The sequence below is a fragment of the Furipterus horrens genome, unplaced genomic scaffold, assembly GCF_987537825.1.
Source record: "Furipterus horrens unplaced genomic scaffold, mFurHor1.1.pri manual_scaffold_16, whole genome shotgun sequence".
In the NCBI taxonomy this organism is placed as follows: domain Eukaryota; kingdom Metazoa; phylum Chordata; class Mammalia; order Chiroptera; family Furipteridae; genus Furipterus; species Furipterus horrens.
The window spans coordinates 10,883,130-10,901,517 of record NW_028327186.1 but is presented as its reverse complement, the minus strand read 5'-3'; the positions used below and the strand labels follow the sequence as shown (position 1 = coordinate 10,901,517).

General features: G+C 51.5%; 1 protein-coding gene and 1 long non-coding RNA gene across 3 annotated transcripts in view; one reads left to right on the top strand and one right to left on the bottom strand.

Annotated features, from left to right (window-relative positions):
* The window catches only part of CPEB1 (cytoplasmic polyadenylation element binding protein 1), a 43,456-nt gene extending 30,689 nt beyond the window's left edge, over positions 1 to 12,767 (bottom strand). The window contains exons 1-2 of one of the 2 annotated variants that reach the window (XM_090263859.1): positions 12,660 to 12,767; positions 2,632 to 2,806 (exon numbers count right to left, since the gene is read on the bottom strand). In XM_090263859.1, coding sequence (XP_090119985.1) covers positions 2,632 to 2,806; positions 12,660 to 12,674 — 190 coding nt within the window. In that variant the 5' untranslated portion in view covers positions 12,675 to 12,767. The remainder of the gene's footprint in view (positions 1 to 2,631; positions 2,807 to 12,659) is intronic. The other variant, XM_090263860.1, reaches the window with a different exon arrangement.
* Positions 12,768 to 13,238: 471 nt separating this feature from the next.
* On the top strand, positions 13,239 to 18,244 carry LOC149992114 (uncharacterized). The gene is made up of 2 exons (XR_016508441.1): positions 13,239 to 13,346; positions 17,735 to 18,244. It is a non-coding gene; the product is annotated as an uncharacterized LOC149992114 (long non-coding RNA).
* The last annotated feature ends 144 nt before the right edge of the window (positions 18,245 to 18,388 follow it).

Genomic DNA, 18,388 nt, shown 5'->3' with positions numbered 1-18,388 from the left:
CCTCACGGAGTTCACACAATTGAATGACCCTGCTCTAACAACGCCTTCGAGGCCTATGTGCTGGTTTGTGTGAACAGTTTACTCAGCACCCAGACCTATGAAAACAAACAACAGGAATATATCTGGCACTGAAAATTCTGAGTCACCCCAGGAATAAGTGAGTCATCTAACATTACGTGAGTTTTTTAAATGCCTCATTTATCTCATTAAGAAGCATTTCCAATAAACAACGATTAACTAAAGAATAAAATTTTGTCAAAATCTGTCACGTTTGGGTTGTCTTAATCAATTCCCCTTGCAATCAGTGCCACAGCAATCTAGAACACGTACAGCCTTCAGTCACAGGAAATCATTTACAATTTCAATTTATGTGCTATTTCTGTTGCAGAGAGGAATAACGTGATCAACAGAAGACTCAAGTGTAAAGTGTTACATTAGAATAAAAATCTGTGGGAGAAGCAGACTAGAAATACGAACGAGTAAAAAAAAAGGGGAGGAATAATGAGAATTTTCCCGCTGTTAAAGAAGTGGTTCACATATTTTTAAAAAGATGATAGGTACCAATCCCTCTCTTATTTCGATTCTGCTGGATATATTTTTACTTACGATGAAAATCAGATATCAGGTTAAATGTGCCAGGAGTACTTTATATTTTTAAATGTTTTTTAATGTGGCAAGATATACGTGACACAATTTACTTCTTAGTGTACAGCTCAGAGGCATTTCTGTGCCCGATCACCACTATCGACAGCCAGACCTTCTTCATCGCAGATCGAAACTCTGTACCTATTAAACACGAATGTGCCACTGAGCTTCCAACAATCACTCCCTGTCCCTATAAATGCTATTACAGCAATCCCTCACTTATCGTGGGCATTACGTTCTAGACACCCCCGCGATAGGTGAGAATGCGCGAAGTAGGAACCTTACGTTTATTTTAGTATTTATATATATTTTAAGGTTTTATAAACCCTTCCCACACACTTATAAGCTGTTCCCGGTCCCTTATTAACCTTTTCCACTTCCTTATTAACCTTTTCCACACTTTTATAAACACTACTTATGTTCTTAAACATATTCTACACTCTTAAACCTATGTAACTTTAACAACATATGTACACAGTACCGCAAAATCCCGTGATATAGCGAAAAATCCATGATAAATATAATATTTTTTAAAATCCCACCATACAGTAAGGCCGCAATAAGTGAACCGCGATATAGAGAGGGACCACTGTATTCTAAGTCCCTCACAAAAGTAGAATCAAACGATTTTGTCCTTTGTGACTGGCTTTCCTCACTTAGCACAGTGTCTTCAGAGTTCAGCCATATTGTAGCAGGTGGCAGAACTTCCTTCCCTTTTAAGGCTGCATAATATTCCATTGTATGAATGGACCACGTTTTGTTATTCATTCACTGGTTCATGGCCATTTGGGTTATTTCCACCTTTTGGCTATTGGGAATAGTACTGCTATGCACATCAAGGTACAAACGTGTCTTCATACCCCTGCAAGTGTCCCAGTTTCTCTACATCCTCACCAACACCTTGCATACATACGTTTTGATCAGTGACTATCCTAATGGGTATGAATTGGTATTTCATTGTGGGGTACACTGTTTTAAAAAAAAACAAGATGTATATAAACAGATGTTTGAAGATGCTGCTGTCTCCTTCATGAATCCCCAAGAACATGTTTTTAAAAATACACCCACCAGGTCTTTGCTGAACTGTTTCTTCCTATGCCATCCAAGTGGTCCTGAAGGCAAATGCCATCCTCTTGCAGGCTCTGCTCAGTGACAACTGTGATGGTCCGTACATCCGGCCCAACCTGGGCCACCATAACCCATCCCTAAGACTACGTGCACAATGCAGGCCACACTAACTGGGAGCCCTTCCTTGAGATGGTTCCAGCTGGATCTAGTGCACGAAGAAGCACTACCTGACTTCATGGCACCAGAAGATGTGAGCATACCCCTTCCTCAGATAATAGGAAACTGTGCAAAAGATGAACATGAAACCCAGGGGTCCAGGCAGCAAGGAAGCAGTCTTGACAAAACCAGAGGCCCCTGGATTCAGTGTCTTTAGTTTTTCAGAGGTTTCTTCCTCTCCTGTGACCTATATACACACCAAGAGCCTTCCAACATCCCACATTTTGCTAAAGTTAGTTCTAATTAGGTGTCTGATCACTTGCAAGTAAGAGTGTTCTCTGTAATTCAGGCCCTTTGGCAAGGACTGACCGAACGAGTGATGACACAGGCAGGGTGGGACTCTGGGACACAGCCCCCAATGCCACTGCGCCAGGTGAGTCAGCTGCAATGGAAAGCAGGAACGGAGCTCAGACACCAACTGGTTAAATCTCTTCTTGACTAAAAACCAAGCAAGGCCAAGAGAGGTCCAAACTCACAAAGCAGGTAAGTGGCAGAGGTGCTACCCAAATCTAGGGACCGGCTTGGTGTCCTGCCTCTCTCCTGCTCTGCGGCAGTCTTCGCCCAGGGGGCACCCACCAGGAGACTACAGGAGGGGCAAGGGTCCCTGGAGATTCAAGGCCATCCTTCACCGGCTTCATAAGGAGGCTGCAGAGTCAGCTCTGCATACAGGCCCAGAGCACCAAGTTTTCACATCTAACTCACCTGGCAAATGATCATGAACTTCTCGATGGACGGGTGTTGTGCAGACTCTACTGAAATCCAGAGAATTATCCAACAGGGCGTTTATCCTTTGGAAGACACTGGCGTTGCTACACGTGGAGAGTGCGTGTGCTTCCTGGTTGCCCCAGCAATCTTTGATCCTTCCCGCTTCCTCCTCCTACACACAGAACGAAGACATTTAGGTTGTCCACCCTCCTTGTGACAGGTGGAATCTTCACATCCCCTTTCTCCTAACCCAACACCATGAGTTGGATAATGTAACGAGGGTCTGCGTTTCCTGCCTGTATGTTAAAATACGTAATGACTGTTGACTGGGAGCAAGGTGCCCTGAGAAAACTGCCTCAAAAACCGCCTCCTCTAACGGGACATATGCAGGAGTTACGCAAGGCAGCAGCAGCATGAACTTTAGAACCAGACATAGATCGTTTGGAGCCTGGGCTACGTCTCTACAATACCATGTTAGTTACCTATAAAAAGGGATGAAGCAGCGATACATGCTACTGCACAGACAAACCTCAAACAGGTCACGCTGAGTGAAAGCAGCCGATCACAAAGACCATATATTACACAAGCCCATTTATATAAAATGCCTAGAATAAGCAAGTCTAAAGTGGATCAGCTGCCTTCAACTAGGGAGGGGGTAAGAGATCAGGAGGTGGTGGCTAATGGGTACAAGGTTTCTTTCTGGGGAAAATATTCTAAAATTAGATTACTGACTGTAAAACATAGTAAAAATCATTGAATTGTATACTGAAAGGCGAACTTTATGTAAATTATATCTCAATACATGTGTTTAACAAGTGTGGTTCAGCCATTTATTGGCAATTACCGAACCTCTGTGCCTCGGTTTCCCCACGTGTGAAAGGGAAGGGAGTGTCTATCACCCTCTTGATGAGATACCTGAAGTACAAGGTAGCTGCTATTGTTATACCTGAAGGTACAGTCACAGCAGAAGGCTGGGAAGAGGGGTGCAAACACCGCACAAATGGATTGTTTACATAAGTGGTGGGATTCCGTGTGGTCAGTAAAGGTACATACAACTCCTGCAAGTCATTGCCAGATGGAAAAAGCATTCCTCATGTGCAATCGGGAACTGACCGCCACAAAAAAGCGCCCCTTTGGGTATCTCCAGCTCAGTAAACACCACCACCACCACCCAGCAGGTGCCCTGGACCAAAGCTGAGGTACACGCCTCACTCTCCCACCTCCCTCACGCACCACATCCAGCGCCCGACACTGGAAGCTACAAAACACTGGCTGACAGATCACCTCTGAAGGACGGTTGGACCACCAGCTCCTTCATTCCCAGTTACCTTGGGGAAAATAAGCTAAAAACAGACCAAGGAAGGAAACGAGCACCTAAGTAAGGCTTTACGGCCTATTAAAGCCCAGGTGAGCATGAGAATGACCACAAGCATTTGGTTTTATGAACCCTGCAGGATGGCCTTAAAGGGACCCACTCGAGTCCCTTATTCTCAAGCTCTTGAAAAGACCAGTGTCCTCTGCAGGCTGTGAGGGCCAGAGGAATCCGCAGTCCACGACACAGGCCTCTCACCACTGTCGGCTTCTCAGATTCCCCACGTCACTAGGCAACTTCACAAAGCCCAAGACATGGGCATTTGCAATCTCCCTGCGGTTCTTACGGCTGCACGTTTCCCTGACTCACTGCCTTATAATTAACACTCGCCCATTGCCTGCCACCTACAGTAAGCAGATTGGACAGATTCAACGAGAAAGGGAGCTCAGCCCTCATCACGCTGTGAGCACCCACGGCACAGGCTACAACGTGCTGTGCGTGGCCCTCTGAGCCGAGGGGGCTCGGAGGAAGAAGCTGTGCCTGGAAGTGAGGGACAGAGAGACATGATCCGAAGTGGCCAGCGTATGGAGCATTAGGTTAAGGAGAGCAGACTGCAGAGGCAGCCTCACCTGCCAGGTTAAGGTGTTAGGGTTGCTTCCTACAACAGAGATTTCCAAATTTTAAAAGCCCCCAGTTAATACATAAAACTAGCCCAATTTTAATTTACTGTAACAGATGTGATATATATGGGTCCCCAGCTCCTGGCCATGCTTATAGGCAGGTCAGTGACAACTGCATGTGAGTGTCAGAAGGAGACCATGAGCAACCTCAGGAAAGGTGGGGGAAGGAGAGCCAGGGAGGAAAGTCCCCCTAACAGGCCCCAGCCCTCCACCCCCGAATTGGGGAAAAGGTACAGACCTGAGGTCTAGGGGGGTAAACCTGCTTCCCCAGGAGGAAGGAACTCCTGAGAATGTTACCATTGGAAGCAGTCTTTAAAAAAGAACCTCCCTGGGAGTATGTCTGGCCAACTCCACCCACTCCCAAACCTTCTCTCAAGGACACCAAACCAGAGATTCAGAGGACTCCGTGACATTAGCAATGTCAGGTGGGAACTTCTGTGAATCCACAGGACATGCTGGGCACAGTACCTGGTACATAATTATGTGCTGAACAACTCAACATGGCTATCCGTAGTGTCCTTATTATGACACCAAGGGGCCAGAGGCCCCGCAGGGATCCTTGAAGAAAAGAATCTATTTGTTCATAAAGGAGAAAAATGTACTAAAGACCCAGGCCAAATATTCCTTTGAAGACTCCAAGCCCTTTCATGTCAAATTTTGCTAGTCAATTGATTTTAAAGGCTTAACTGAAAGACTAAAAACATAATAGAAATCAGATGGCCTAAACCTCGACCTACTAGAGAAGACAGTGTGATCCTTTTAAACTCTCTAGTTAAATGAATTCATAGTTTTTCTTTTTTAAAACACACACCTTCTATCCACCCTTATACTTACAGACCCATTACTCCATATATTCTATCTTAACTTTGATCGATTTATAGCTCTGAGTTCACGCCCATGTTTTACCCCAGGAAAAAACACGTTTTCTTTCCCTTGGTAATGCTATTTCCTGATAGCTTTCACTGTGATTTTTGGCATATTTTGCCATAAAGTGAGACTGTTTACAGCTTTTTTTATTTGGTCTTTCCCCAGGGATGGGAAAGTAGTCTTTAGAACAAACCAAAGACTTATAAGAGAGGGCAAACCTTAGGGCTACCGTGAATCATGGATCAACAGGAAGAAATGACTGGCAATGCTAGCAAAGAAAAACAACAATTCTTACTGTTACTGGCTAAAAATGGCCTCAAGAGAAAACTAGTTATACCTACTTAGTCAGAAAGAATGGCTCACGAGAAGTCTCTACGGATACAAGCTATTTTTTTTAGTAGGTTGCAATTTTCCCTTTTCAACAGGTAACAGTTGACACTCCCATCACGAGAGTGATTCCTTAAGCATCCTTGAAGAAGAGGGGAGGGGAGGGGAACTCCTGTCTTTAGAAAGCATCCCCCTTTTCCTCAGGGGAAGGATCTTCCCAAAGCTGTGATTCACTGTTCTGGAAAACACAAAGAAGACAGGCTTTGGAGTATAAACACTAAGTTTCACTACTTGAAGGAGCTTCTCTGAGCATCAGTTGCCTCAGGCATTACATGGGGGACCACCTACTCCGCAGACCTGCGGTCATGAGAAACGTGTGAGGCGCCTGGATGTGCTTAATAAATCACTTATTAGTGACAGATGTCCCCCAATGCCACGCAGTTGTTAAGTCATTGTTCCTCAGAAGTACACGTTCACCTATTTGCCCTAGTCAAGTTCACCAGGAAGCAAACGTGGTTATTCAGCATGTAACTGGACAGTCTGCTGGTTTGGGGGAGGGATTTTATTTTATTTTTTTTTTACTTTTGATTTTTCGCATTTCTGAAACATTCAGAAACTTTGGCGCTGAGACTTTCCCAAACCAAGGCAGGGCAATGTGCGCAGGAAAGCCAGCAGGATGATGCAGCAGCCATAACCTCCTCAGCAGCAGCGCTAAATCCAGCCTCTTCAAGACCAAAACCTAAGGGAAGGTTGCATTTCATCTTAAACTCCTAAATTTAAATTTAATCAAGCAATACCACGCCTCTCATTCCTGGGGGCGGGGGGAGTAGGAAAAGGCTCTCTCACCCACAGATCAGCACTCAGCTTGGGGGCACAACCGCCCATGACCACCCAAGGCCCCAAAGTCAGAGGGACATGTCTGGGAGCAGCAAGACCACCATTGTGGCAAAGCTCCACACAGAGTGATGGGTGTGAACAGACAAGCCTAGCAGCCTCTACTGGCAAAACACACACACACACACACACACACACACTCTCTCAAACACAGTTTTTTCCCCCATGAGAACACAAGAGTACAGGTGAAAAAAAAGCAGACTGAGTGGGTGGAGGGGAGAGAGTCAGATGAGGCCCAGGAGATGCGTGAACGGGACACCGGTTCCGCTCTTGGGCCTGTCCAGTTTGAAATGCCTCAGACACACCCCTTCACTGAGGAGGCCAGTCAGAACCAGGGGTCTCAAGAACAATCAGAGCTCAAGAGCTCCACCTAAAACCCGATCACAGAGAGAGAGCCGGCGCTCCAGGAACACACAGGCCCTCTGTGTAAGAGGGCGAGCGCGAGCCAACAGAATGAACCACAGGGAATGTGGCATTCAGGGGGAGCAGGAAGCTGTAAGAGCCAGGACAAAAAAAGACCTTATGAACCAAGTGGGAATTTCAAGTAAAATGAAATCATCAGAGATCAACAGAACAGCGGTCGATGTGTGTGATGAACTCTAGAGCTGACAATGCTAGTCTAGGAATGAAGAGACCTGGGTTTCAAGTCTGAGTCTGTTGTCCACATACCGTATAAACTTAGAACTCACTTTTCATTCTAACCCTAATTCTCTTTGTCCGTGAAAATAAGAGACAGACAATCTGGGCTTGGTGTCACCTCCAAGTTACACCTGCGAGACAGGTCTCTAATACCTTTTGAACTTCCAAAATGACAGCTTAAAAAAAGACAATTCCAAAATTACAGCTTAAAAGAAAAAAGTCTCAAGAGAAAGGGCAAACTCAGGAGACAGATGGTGCCAGAGCCAGAAGCTGAGACGACAAAGCCAGAATGCAGAGAGCACAGGTGTTTGGTAAGAGATTAAGTGTTCTGTCAAAAGAAAAAAAAAGAAGAAAAAAGAAAAACCCAACCTGCAACCTGCCGCTTCAGGTAACTTCCTTCCAACAGACAGCTACTCCCCCACCTTTATCAACGGAGACCTCAGGCCAAGGTGCTAAACCTGTCGGGATGGCACCTGTATCAGCATACTGTGCTGCCCAAGAATAAAGAAACCTTAATACTAATACAACCAAGTTACTTTCAGAATCAACAGCGACATGCCACTGTGACCCATTTCAGCACACAAATCAATCTGTAGACCTGCGCTCTGGGGATTCTCCAATTACCTCAAGGAAAGGCATCACAAAAACGGGCCTTAAAAACCAAAACAGTGTTAACTCACTGAAACCTGAAAGGGTGCTCCAACCATGCCGGATACCACAACACTAAGTAGAGGCAGAGGTTATCCATGCCCGAGCGTCTGTACAATTGAAAGCAAAGCCCATTTAATCAGGAATGCCACCCCCGTGGCCTGTGTTATTTAAAACACAGTACATGTTAAGGAAGCCAAATAATCCCTAACCGAAGCCTTTCAAAATCTGAATAGCAAAACTCACTGGAAATTATGTCTGCAGTGAAAATTTAACAAGTGAAATGTGGATATGAACTCGTTTTATGGGAAGTTAGGTAATTTTCTTATGAACTACCACATACATTATGTACCTTCTAGTTCAATCTTTTCAGCCAGTTTACAACTGAGAATTGCCATATTTTGGGGGGTCTTATCAAACATAAAAACTTCCAGCATTTGGAATCTGCTTATAGAAAATGAAAAGCTCTCATGAGCAGGTCTCACTAAAAACAGGCGGCAACAAAGGCAGGAAAGAAAACGAAGTGGATTTCCAAAGCTGCAAAGTGGGGGGCAAAAGGCTTAATAAATCCTGAATGGGGCCATCGGTGCTTCTTGGTTTCAACGCAAACAGAAACAAACAAAAATTCTTTATGTAACCCTCTTCCACTCCAACCTCAAGGTCCAACCACTTTCCCACCCCTCACTCCCCACCGCCCTCCCCTGCTTTCTGGCGAGTTCACCCCAGAGTCAGTACAGCTTAGAAACTGGCTAGAAGCAAATTTGCATAACAGGATGGGATTAGCAAAGCTCTTCCACAGGGGAGAAAATAATTTGTTATCTGATCCCGTGATTGTTTTACTACCTCCACCACCAGCTACTGAAGACAACAGCCTAAACACCCATCTCCCAGTTTGGTATGCATTCCTGTCCCAAACTTGCAACCAGAACTACCAGTTCACTCATTAATTCTCCTTTTAAACAAATGCATAACAACTGTAGAAAGAGTGACTTAGCTAAGGTACCTGGAGGCAATGGAGGAGAAAGTCTGTGCGGATATTACTAGCACATGAACACCGACATAGCAGCAGAGAGCTGGTTTAGCCACCCTGCCTCTTCACCCCCAAATTCCCAAACATTGAACGCAGAGAGAGTTTGGGAATTTGGGGATTGGCCTGTAAAGGCTATTACAGAAGCAGCTGGGACAGGTGGCATTTTAAAGCTTCCATTTTTCCCAAAGCATCCCAGACCACAGGTTTAAAAAAAAAAAAAAAAAAAAAAAGCTACCTAGTTTGTATTTGAGTCTGCATCCTACAGAGAAATCACTTTGGCAAAGGCTCCGAATACGCTCCTTACTGCTTCACGCTTTAACTCCTTTGGGAACGAGATACAGAAATAAAGGCATATATCCTTTTACGTTGCCAGTGCAGCTGTGATTCTAAATTTTGCCCAGAATCTAAGACCAGACCCTCTTTCTTGGTGCCAGGCTATGCGATGCCCCGAGAGCACATCCCAGAAGATGTTACCCGGTGGTGCTAAAACCCTTACTAATTCTTCCTGGAAATCTCAGAGACGGGATTATGGGAATTTCAGCTAAGAGAGAAGAGGTGAGATGTAATGAGCCCTATTCTCCTTTTCCAGGTCTTAAAACGACGATATAATTTCAAATTTTCCTGTCTCAGAAGGAAAGACTTATTGAACCTGTCCTGAAAAAAGCAACAGTTGGGGGCAGAGGGTCAGGCCCACAGGGGAAGCGGCTGCTGGGACCGCGGGTCCCCCCAGCGTCAGCCAGCCGCGCTGACCCATCACAGAATGACGGACACAGCACATTCCTCCCACCGTCACACGGCCACGCTGAGGCTCAGGAGACCACACTGCTGTCCCCGCCACCGGGCCGTCCACTGCAGCGAGGTTCACTGTGAGCAGCCCACGGGCCACTGCGCTGCCTACACAAGGGGCATGGCTGACAACCCCCGCCCCGCTGACACACCAGAACATGGGGTCCTGGGTCGAGCGATGGCACAAGACCCAGGTTTACACGCTGGTTTATGACGTAGCAGCCTTGCAACATGATTTCCGAGCTCTTTTCATCATCTGCACAACCGGGGGCCAGGGGAGGGGGAACCTAAAGGGAGTGTCTTAAGGCAGAACCGAAACTGGCCCTCATGGAGCGCCCACCCTTCAGAGATGTTACTTTTGGTCCATACGGTGCTTGCTTTTTAATTGCCTCATTGAAAAGAAAAGATTGCCAGCTTAACTACGGAAAAAAAGCCAAAGATCCATCCACTGGGGACCCACACGTCCGCACGGCGACACCAGCCACCGGCCGCTCCCTGCACTGGCACCCTCCTCTCTCCTTCCCTCGACCCGGTTAAATTACTTCCGGCCCCTAAAGGGACTTGGGTTTGCAACCCATTGTGAAGATTAAAAACAAAATAAACAACCTGGTGGCCCGGGAACGTGCTCAGGTGGCTATTACGTTAGCGTGTTGGCTAGTCTGGTGTTGCCCGCAATCTAACTGCCTTTATGGCCTCCTTCCACGTTCTGCGCACCCGTGGAGAGGACCCCAGAACCGGCCCACGGCAGGCACCCAGGGCCCGGGGACCCCAGAACCGGCCACCAGCAAGCACCCAGGGCCCGGGGACCCCAGAACCGGCCCACGGCAGGCACCCAGGGCCCGGGGACCCCAGAACCGGCCACCAGCAGGCACCCAGGGCCCGGGGACCCCAGAACCGGCCACCAGCAAGCACCCAGGGCCCGGGGACCCCAGAACCGGCCCACGGCAAGCACCCAGGGCCCGGGGACCCCAGAACCGGCCACCAGCAAGCACCCAGGGCCCGGGGACCCCAGAACCGGCCCACTGCAGGCACCCAGGGCCCGGGGACCCCAGAACCGGCCACCAGCAGGCACCCAGGGCCCGGGGACCCCAGAACCGGCCACCAGCAGGCACCCAGGGCCCGGGGACCCCAGAACCGGCCCACGGCAGGCACCCAGAGCCCGGGGACCCCAGAACCGGCCCGCGGCAGGCACCCAGGGCCTGACCCTCCACCACCACCTCGTGCATCAGCTCCCGGCGCCCTGCCCACCCAGGGAGAGGGTCCGAGACGTCGCCTCAGAGGCAGGAGGACGGCCTTCCACACGGAGCCGTCAACATCCGAATCCTACAGTTCCCGCCAGCAGGCGGCCGCGCACGAGTGCCAGTGAAACGGCCGTGACGAAACCCCACTCGGCGAGCTCGGAAAGCTGAGTAAGGGACGACAGACCCGCGTGAGCCTGCACACCTGTCCCCACAGCACAGGTGCCCTGAGCCCCGGGAGCACGAACGGCGTCCCACCGACGGAAAAACCACCGCGGCGGCAAACACCGCCGACCTGCCTGTCCCGACGCATTGCCTGCGGGCGTCCCCACACCGGCAGCTGGCACCTGTCAGCGCGGGCACCTGCGGCGCGGCCGGCGGCAGGCCTGGGGCTGCGGGGCCCACCTGGGCCTTCCGGAGGCCGCCTCCGCCCTCGAGCCCGCGCCGAGGAGGCAGGTGCCAGAGACGGGGCGCCGCCAGGGGCAAGGCCTGCACGGCGCACGCGCACACGGGCCCCTCGGCCTTGCCTGGCCCTCTGGGAACCAGGCACGAAAGTCCGGGTCGGCCTGACCGTGGGAGGCACCCACGCGCACGGAAGCCCGCGGAGGCGGCCGAGCCCGACAGGCCCGGCTGTGTAACCCCTCCGTGGCCCGAGCCACCAGCAGGCTGGCCAAGTGGGCAACCCGTCTGACCCTCCGCTACTGCTCCGCCAGCTCTGTGGCCACGGCCGAGTCCGCGGCGACCCGCACCTGCACCTGGGCCCCCGGTCCAGCTCCCGGCTGAGGAGAGCACGACGGAGCCGCGGCCCCGTGCACGCCTCTCTTGGGGACGGGCGCCATGCCGAGGCCACTCCTCAGCTGCACGCCCCCTAGCCCTCGTGTGCCCAGGGTCCACCTCAGAGCGCGAAGCCTACTCTCACGTGCTCCGCCACCCATCCTCGTGACACCCACCTGCCCAGCCCGGCTCCTGCGCCGACTGAACGTGTGAAGCCACGTGACCTCTCAGGCTAGGGAAGCGCGCGCAGCACGAGGGGCCGATCCCTCCGCCTTAAAGGAGCCGCGCATCTGCCGTCGTGGCGTCCGGGAGACGTCCCCTGCCAGCAGTCCCGCCCTACCCGGCCCGCCCGCCCCACCGCCTGCTGGGTACCAGCAAGACTCGCTGGGGGGCGCTGCGAGACGCGTGAGCTCCCACGGGGCGCCAGAGGTTTCAGGGCTCACCTGCGACGGCTATGAGAGAAAGCAGCTTTGCAGGACGGGGCCTTTCTTCCGTGCACTCAACTCCCATCTGGACAGACTCTCGAGGCCCCCGGGAGTCTGCAGCGTAACTCGGAGGCCCTACTGGCCGCCCCCACAGGGCCGCGGCGCCTTTAAACCCAAAGGCCCTGAGTCACGAGGAGACGCCCTGCCCCCCCCACCGCCACTTACCCCCCCCCCTCAGCTAGGCCCCACGCCCGCAGGCACGTGACCCGAACACCGCCCGGGACCCGCTCGTTCCGGGGCGGGGGAGGGGGTCCCGGGACCCGGCTGAGGCGGCGCGCGGACCGTTAGCTGCCACGGCCAGGACCGCCGCTCCGCCCCGCCCCGGCGGACGGCGGCGGCTCTTACCAGCGGGAACGCCATAGGGCCGGTGCGGTCCTGCGGGACAGACGGGCCGCCGGCGGACGGGCGGCGGGCCGGCGCGGCGGAGGACGCGCAGACACGTGCGCACTATTATTGCAGCGCGCCGCGAACAGCGCCACACCCCGGGCCCGCTTATAAAGCCCCGCGGAGCCGCTCCCCCGGCTGGATGCGAAACACCTGTGTGGGCCCCGCCCGGGCCCCCGCCCCCGTGCCGCCCGCCCCGCCCCTCCCGCCGCGCAGGGCCGAGGCTCGGCCGCCCGGGGGCCCGACGCCGGGACCGGGCGGCCACAGCCGCACTCCGCTAGAGGCCGAAGGCCCGAACCTGAGCGCGCCACTCACCTAGTGACCCTGGTCAAGTCACTCATCGCGCTGGACCTCACCTTTACGCCTAACGAGCTGGGGCGAAATTTACAAGCCCTGCGACGCGCCGGCGCCGATGCTGTCGGCCAGGAAAGCCCTTTTCCAGCCTCCACGCTCCGCTCCTTCCGAGGATCCCTCCAGGACGGGAGCCAACCCTCCGCGTCCCTGTCCGCGCGAGAGCCTGCGCCCCGGCTCTGGCAGGCGCCAGCCGGCTGCTCCCGGGGCTGACAGCGGCTGCGGGCGTCCAGGGATTCGGAGGCCTCCAAAGACCACCGGGGAGACCCCGCTCCAGCACCCCTGCCAGACTGATCGGTAGGTTCACGGAGAGGAGACGGGGAGGGGGGCGCGGTTGAGAGAGACCACCGTGGGCCGGGCTGTGGTCAGGAAAGCGTCCCGGGTTGGGTGGCTGGCACAGGGGCGGGGGTCGAAGCCCCAGAGGAGGTGCAGCGGGGGGGGGCTGAACAGGCGGCTCCCTCCCACCCCGACCCCGACCGGCCGCCGGGTTTCAGAACGAAGAGCCTTTATTTTGCAGACAGCAGGGAACTGCTAACCATTGTAAACAGGATCAAGTTCTTTTAAGATGATACCGGAGACTTAGTAGAGGTGGCACAAAAGGGGGAGAAACAAACAACTAGAACGAGGAGGCAAGGGACCAGCATTTGTGGAGCGTCACTGAGTTTTGTACATATTACTCATCATCATGTTTCCAAAGCACCTGCTGTGTTCCAGGCTCCTCCAGGCTGATACAGTGGCTGAGGGCAGGGGGCCAGGAACTGCAGGTTTCTGCAGTGGAAGGAGGGAAGTCAGTGGTGTTTCAGGAGGATTCATGGGAGAAGGTGGCCAGGGTAAGAACCACACTGGAGGACTCCGAGTGACAGTGACAGCTGGCCCGTCTCCATCCACAGAATATCCCCCCACAGGACTTGCTTGGGTTGCCGAGGTCATGGGCAGAGGCTGATGGCTGCAGGAGCAGGCCAAGAGGGTCCCTGGCACCCCCTAGCCATCGACTGCTTCACCCCGCCTTCTCCTTCAGGGCTGCTGAGCCAGCGGTCCCAGGGCTCGGTCCAGCTTCCTTCTCCAGAAGCAGCCCATCCCCAAGTCTCACCCCGGCCCGCAAGCAGCCCAGGACAGCCACTCCGAGGGGTGCACCTGGCTTGTCCTCTCAGGGGTGCCTACAGCTAAGGAACCAAGTGACAGGGGCAAGAGCACCTAGAAGGTGCATCAGAAGGAGCAATGATGAGCTGAGAGATGCCGTGTAGGAACAAAGTAGGGAAACTTTCCTAATTTTAAATGCGATCACTAACTCAGAGTAAGAGCCTAGCCAGTCCCGGGCCCATGCAGCTCTGGCTGCCAACCTGTGATCCTTTCCATCCCTTCCTAGGGATCTGAAACCTGAAATAGTGCCCAAGGGAACAGGTATCTGGGAGCTCTTTCCTATTTTAAAACTCCCAGCCATGAGAAAAGAAAGGCACCTTTCAGGTGATTTAGAACAGAAATTTCTGTTGCCCAAACCCCACGAGAATAGCTGGCCTTCACTGAGCACTTACTATGTGCTTGGCACCGTGACCCCATTTTCCAGATGAGAGAACTGAAGCTCAGAGTAGTTAAGTAACTGGCCCAAAGACTCCCAGCAAGGACTCGAACCCAGGTAGGCTTCTGGTTCCAGAAACTGAAGTCTTCACCAGATAAAACTCGTAGCACCCTGATGTGTCCACTTTGTGCTTCCTGAGCCCAGGCCTCACTGTGGACAGTGAAGGGGTGGACAAGTTCAGACACAGTATGAGCCAGGCCTGCAGCATATACAAGGACATCAGTACCTCTGACTAGGCTTCCACAATCCACAGAGCAGGCTGCAGAAAGTGGTAGAGGTGGAGATATTAAATGACTTGGTCAAGTCCCCACAGCTGGTCACTGGCGGAAGTAGCAGGAACAAGCAAGCAGCATTATCCATTCTCCCCGTCAACAAACAGCCTTTGAGCCCAGCTACGCCTGGCACCGTCTCTGCAGTCAAGCCTCAGATTTACGATCCAGGTTTTAAGTGGATCTAACTGGGTGGACTATTTTAAATGCACGTACTATGGTGACAGGAGGGACCCTGCAGTCCTTTATATGCTCAGGTGTTCCACGGCAGGCGAGCAGCTGAGACAAGACTGCTCGGAGAAATGGTTTTCCTGCTTGGAAACATCAGAAAGCATATTCCCTTGGGCGCTCAGGACCGCAATCAACTTTTGTCAAGCTCTGTGCAGAAGAAACCCCATTCTGTGTTTTTTCATGTCCCTTTAAGTGGGAGAAAAGAAAGTGGATCAGCCCTACCTTTCATCACAGATGTCAAGTTAAAGTGAGTCGAAGACATAAATGTGAAAAGAGTTATTTGGACACTTTCTAGAAAAAAAATTAGAATATTTTTATTACCTCAGAGTATGAATGCATTTTGTAACTATGGAACCAGCAGCACAGGATAGAAATGAAAATTGACAAGTTTGACATTAGAATTTTAAAATTTGGTTTATCAAAAGATGTTTAAGTCTTGAAAAGACAAGCCAGAGACAGGAAAAACAGTATTTCCGATACATGATCCACAAAGGTCTAGTTTCCAGAATATATAAGAACTTCTAGAGTGAGGAAAAAAAAGACAACCCCATAGAAAAATGGGCAAAAGATGGGGACAGGCACTTGACCGGAGTGGACACCCCTCAGCCCATAAACATATCTTTAGATGCCTGCCCTCACCACTCACCAGGAGACGCGCGTGAGACCACAGCAGGATCCATTTCACCGTCCCAGATATGAAACCTCACTGTGCACTGGCAGGGTCACTGGCAGTGAGTGTGTAGACTGGTTTTTGGTTTTTGTTTGTTTTCTACATTTTTTTTAATTGAGGGATAACCCACATACAGTAGAGTGCTCAAATCTTAAGTGTACAGCTTGAGGATATTTTTACCTACCTGTATATCCAGGTAACCTCCAGCCATAAGGTTCCATCATGCCTCTTCCTGCTTTAGACCGTCTCCTTGAGGTAACTACTACTCTTACTGCTTTCCTCACAGATCCATTCGGCATGGTCTAGAACTTCATAGAAGCCCTTGGCTTCTCTCATTCAGTGTGGTATCTGTGAGATTCATCCACGTTGTCACATGTTCAGTCCTTCTTTACTGCTAAGTAGTATTCCATCGTGTGGACATACCATCTTTTCCTTCTCTGGTCTCCTGTTGACTGGCCTTTGAATTGTTTCCTATTGGGAGATGATTATGAAGAAGGATGCTGTGACCTTTTTGATGTTCAGCTCACAGCTGCTCTGGGGAGCAATCTGGCGATGTTTTCAAGTTGCAGATGTGTATGCGCCGTGATCCAGCAACTCCACTCCTGGGATAACACGTTCGTTACAGCAGCTTTCACACATGTTAAAAGAGGCATGAGTAAACATTCTGATAGCTATGTTATTCACAATTGCAGAAATAAAGTAATCTGAAATGCTCACCAACAGGAGAGTGGATCAGTAAATTGTGGTATAGCCATACAATGGAATACTACATATAAGTAAAAGTAAATGACATAAAACTAATCATATCAATGCGGATGACTCAATATTGCATGGGAAAAAGCAAAATCTAGGAGCATACATACTCTACAGCGCCATTTATATACAATTTTAAAACACGTAATATACTACTATGATTCAACACAACACTATTGGCTAGGAACACATGTGTACGTGATGAAAGCATAAACCATGCATGGCATTGATAAAGAGAAACCAGAATAGTGATTTCCTTCAGGCAGGGAGGGAAGAGCTTGTGAAATGAGTGGTACAGGGAATCAACTGAATTCCTGAGTGCCAAACTTATTCAGCCAGGCGATCAGTACAGAAGTGGTTGGTATTTTATTCTTAAACTCGACAGAGGTCATAATAATTCTTAAAAAGATAAAGGGAGGGTGCTGACTACAGGAAGTGGTGTTCCAGTGCGTGTTTGACAGTGGCTGTGGGGAGGGGAGCGTTTGTAGGATTCACCGATGTCTATGGCACAGAGACGCCCACAGTGGCTGATTTCTAACTACCAACGTGACACTAACGGGCTGAACTGAAACTCCGAAGAGCCTGAGAGCAAAACACTCGGCGTTCACGAGCCCGCGCGAGCACATCACTCTCACTGAAGGTGGCCGCACCCGTGCCCACAAGCCCCACGTCCATGCCGACCTCTGGGTCGGAATTTTCCTATTTTCCTTTCCTTGTCCAGTCAGGCCAGACAAAGTCCCGTGACATGCCCAACATCCATCCCTCTGGTCTGCAGGCAATGCTGCAAGGTGACCCTCAAGCTGCCCAGTATGAGGTGCTGAGCAGGCACAATGGCTGGATGCGGGGTCAGCTGTGGCCACAGCCAGCCCTGCCCCTCGGGTCCATGTAGCTTCCTGGGCGTCCCTAGATGGAGCTGTTCCCCAGACACTGCAGCTCGCCAGTTGCCTCCGCCTGGCCAGACACAGAGGCCATTTCTCTTACCCACTTGCCTCCTGGACTGGGTTCCCGTTCCTGACCCCTCACCGAGCTCACTGGCCGGTGGCCATGCTCAGACCACAGTGACCCTCGCTGGGGACTCTCTCTGCCTCTGTGCCAGTCCCCGTGTGTCCGTCCACTTCCACTCCTCCCCCAAGCCCTCTGCAACTGAGCTTCTTAGAAAATCGCCCCCACCTTCTCTCTCTCACAGGCAGTGCTGACTCAGAGACAGACCTGGAGTCCCCTGTTCAGGGGCCCTCAGCGGGGGATCAGTTCTACCTCAACCTGCAGTGACAACAGCGACCCCAGGGACACTCTGGGGCCCCCAGGCTCTCAAAGAAGCAGGAGCTCCAGCTGCTCTCTGGTGCCACGGAGCCCAGCAAGTCCCCGGAGCCAGAGGCAGAGCGTCTCCTGGCACTGCCTTCACACCTGCTTCACACTGGACACAGCTGCTCAGGGCGCTGCAGCGGCCAAAGAACTAGAGACCTGGTCACAGAGGGTCAGGGATGGAGGCCCCACACTCCAGCTGTCACTGGGGTCTGTTCCTCGGAACCCAGCCCATCCACATGTCCTGGGGAAAAAGCATTCCAGGGCCCATACAGAGCTGGGTAGCGCTGAGCTCCAGCCCCTCGGGGGTGGGGGGCATCACATGCACATAAGCATAGTAAAGACTCTGAGAAGACCTGTGGGAAATAAACTTATTTAAATCCATGATTCCTCAGCTTACTTGGTCATAGACTTTTTTTTTTAAAGAATGCAATGCAATGGACACCTTTTACACCTTTTGGAAACACTGCTCACGCAGCCTGTTCACTCACCAGGGAAGGTGGCAGGGGGCCCTGACCTTCACTGCCGCCCCCAGAAG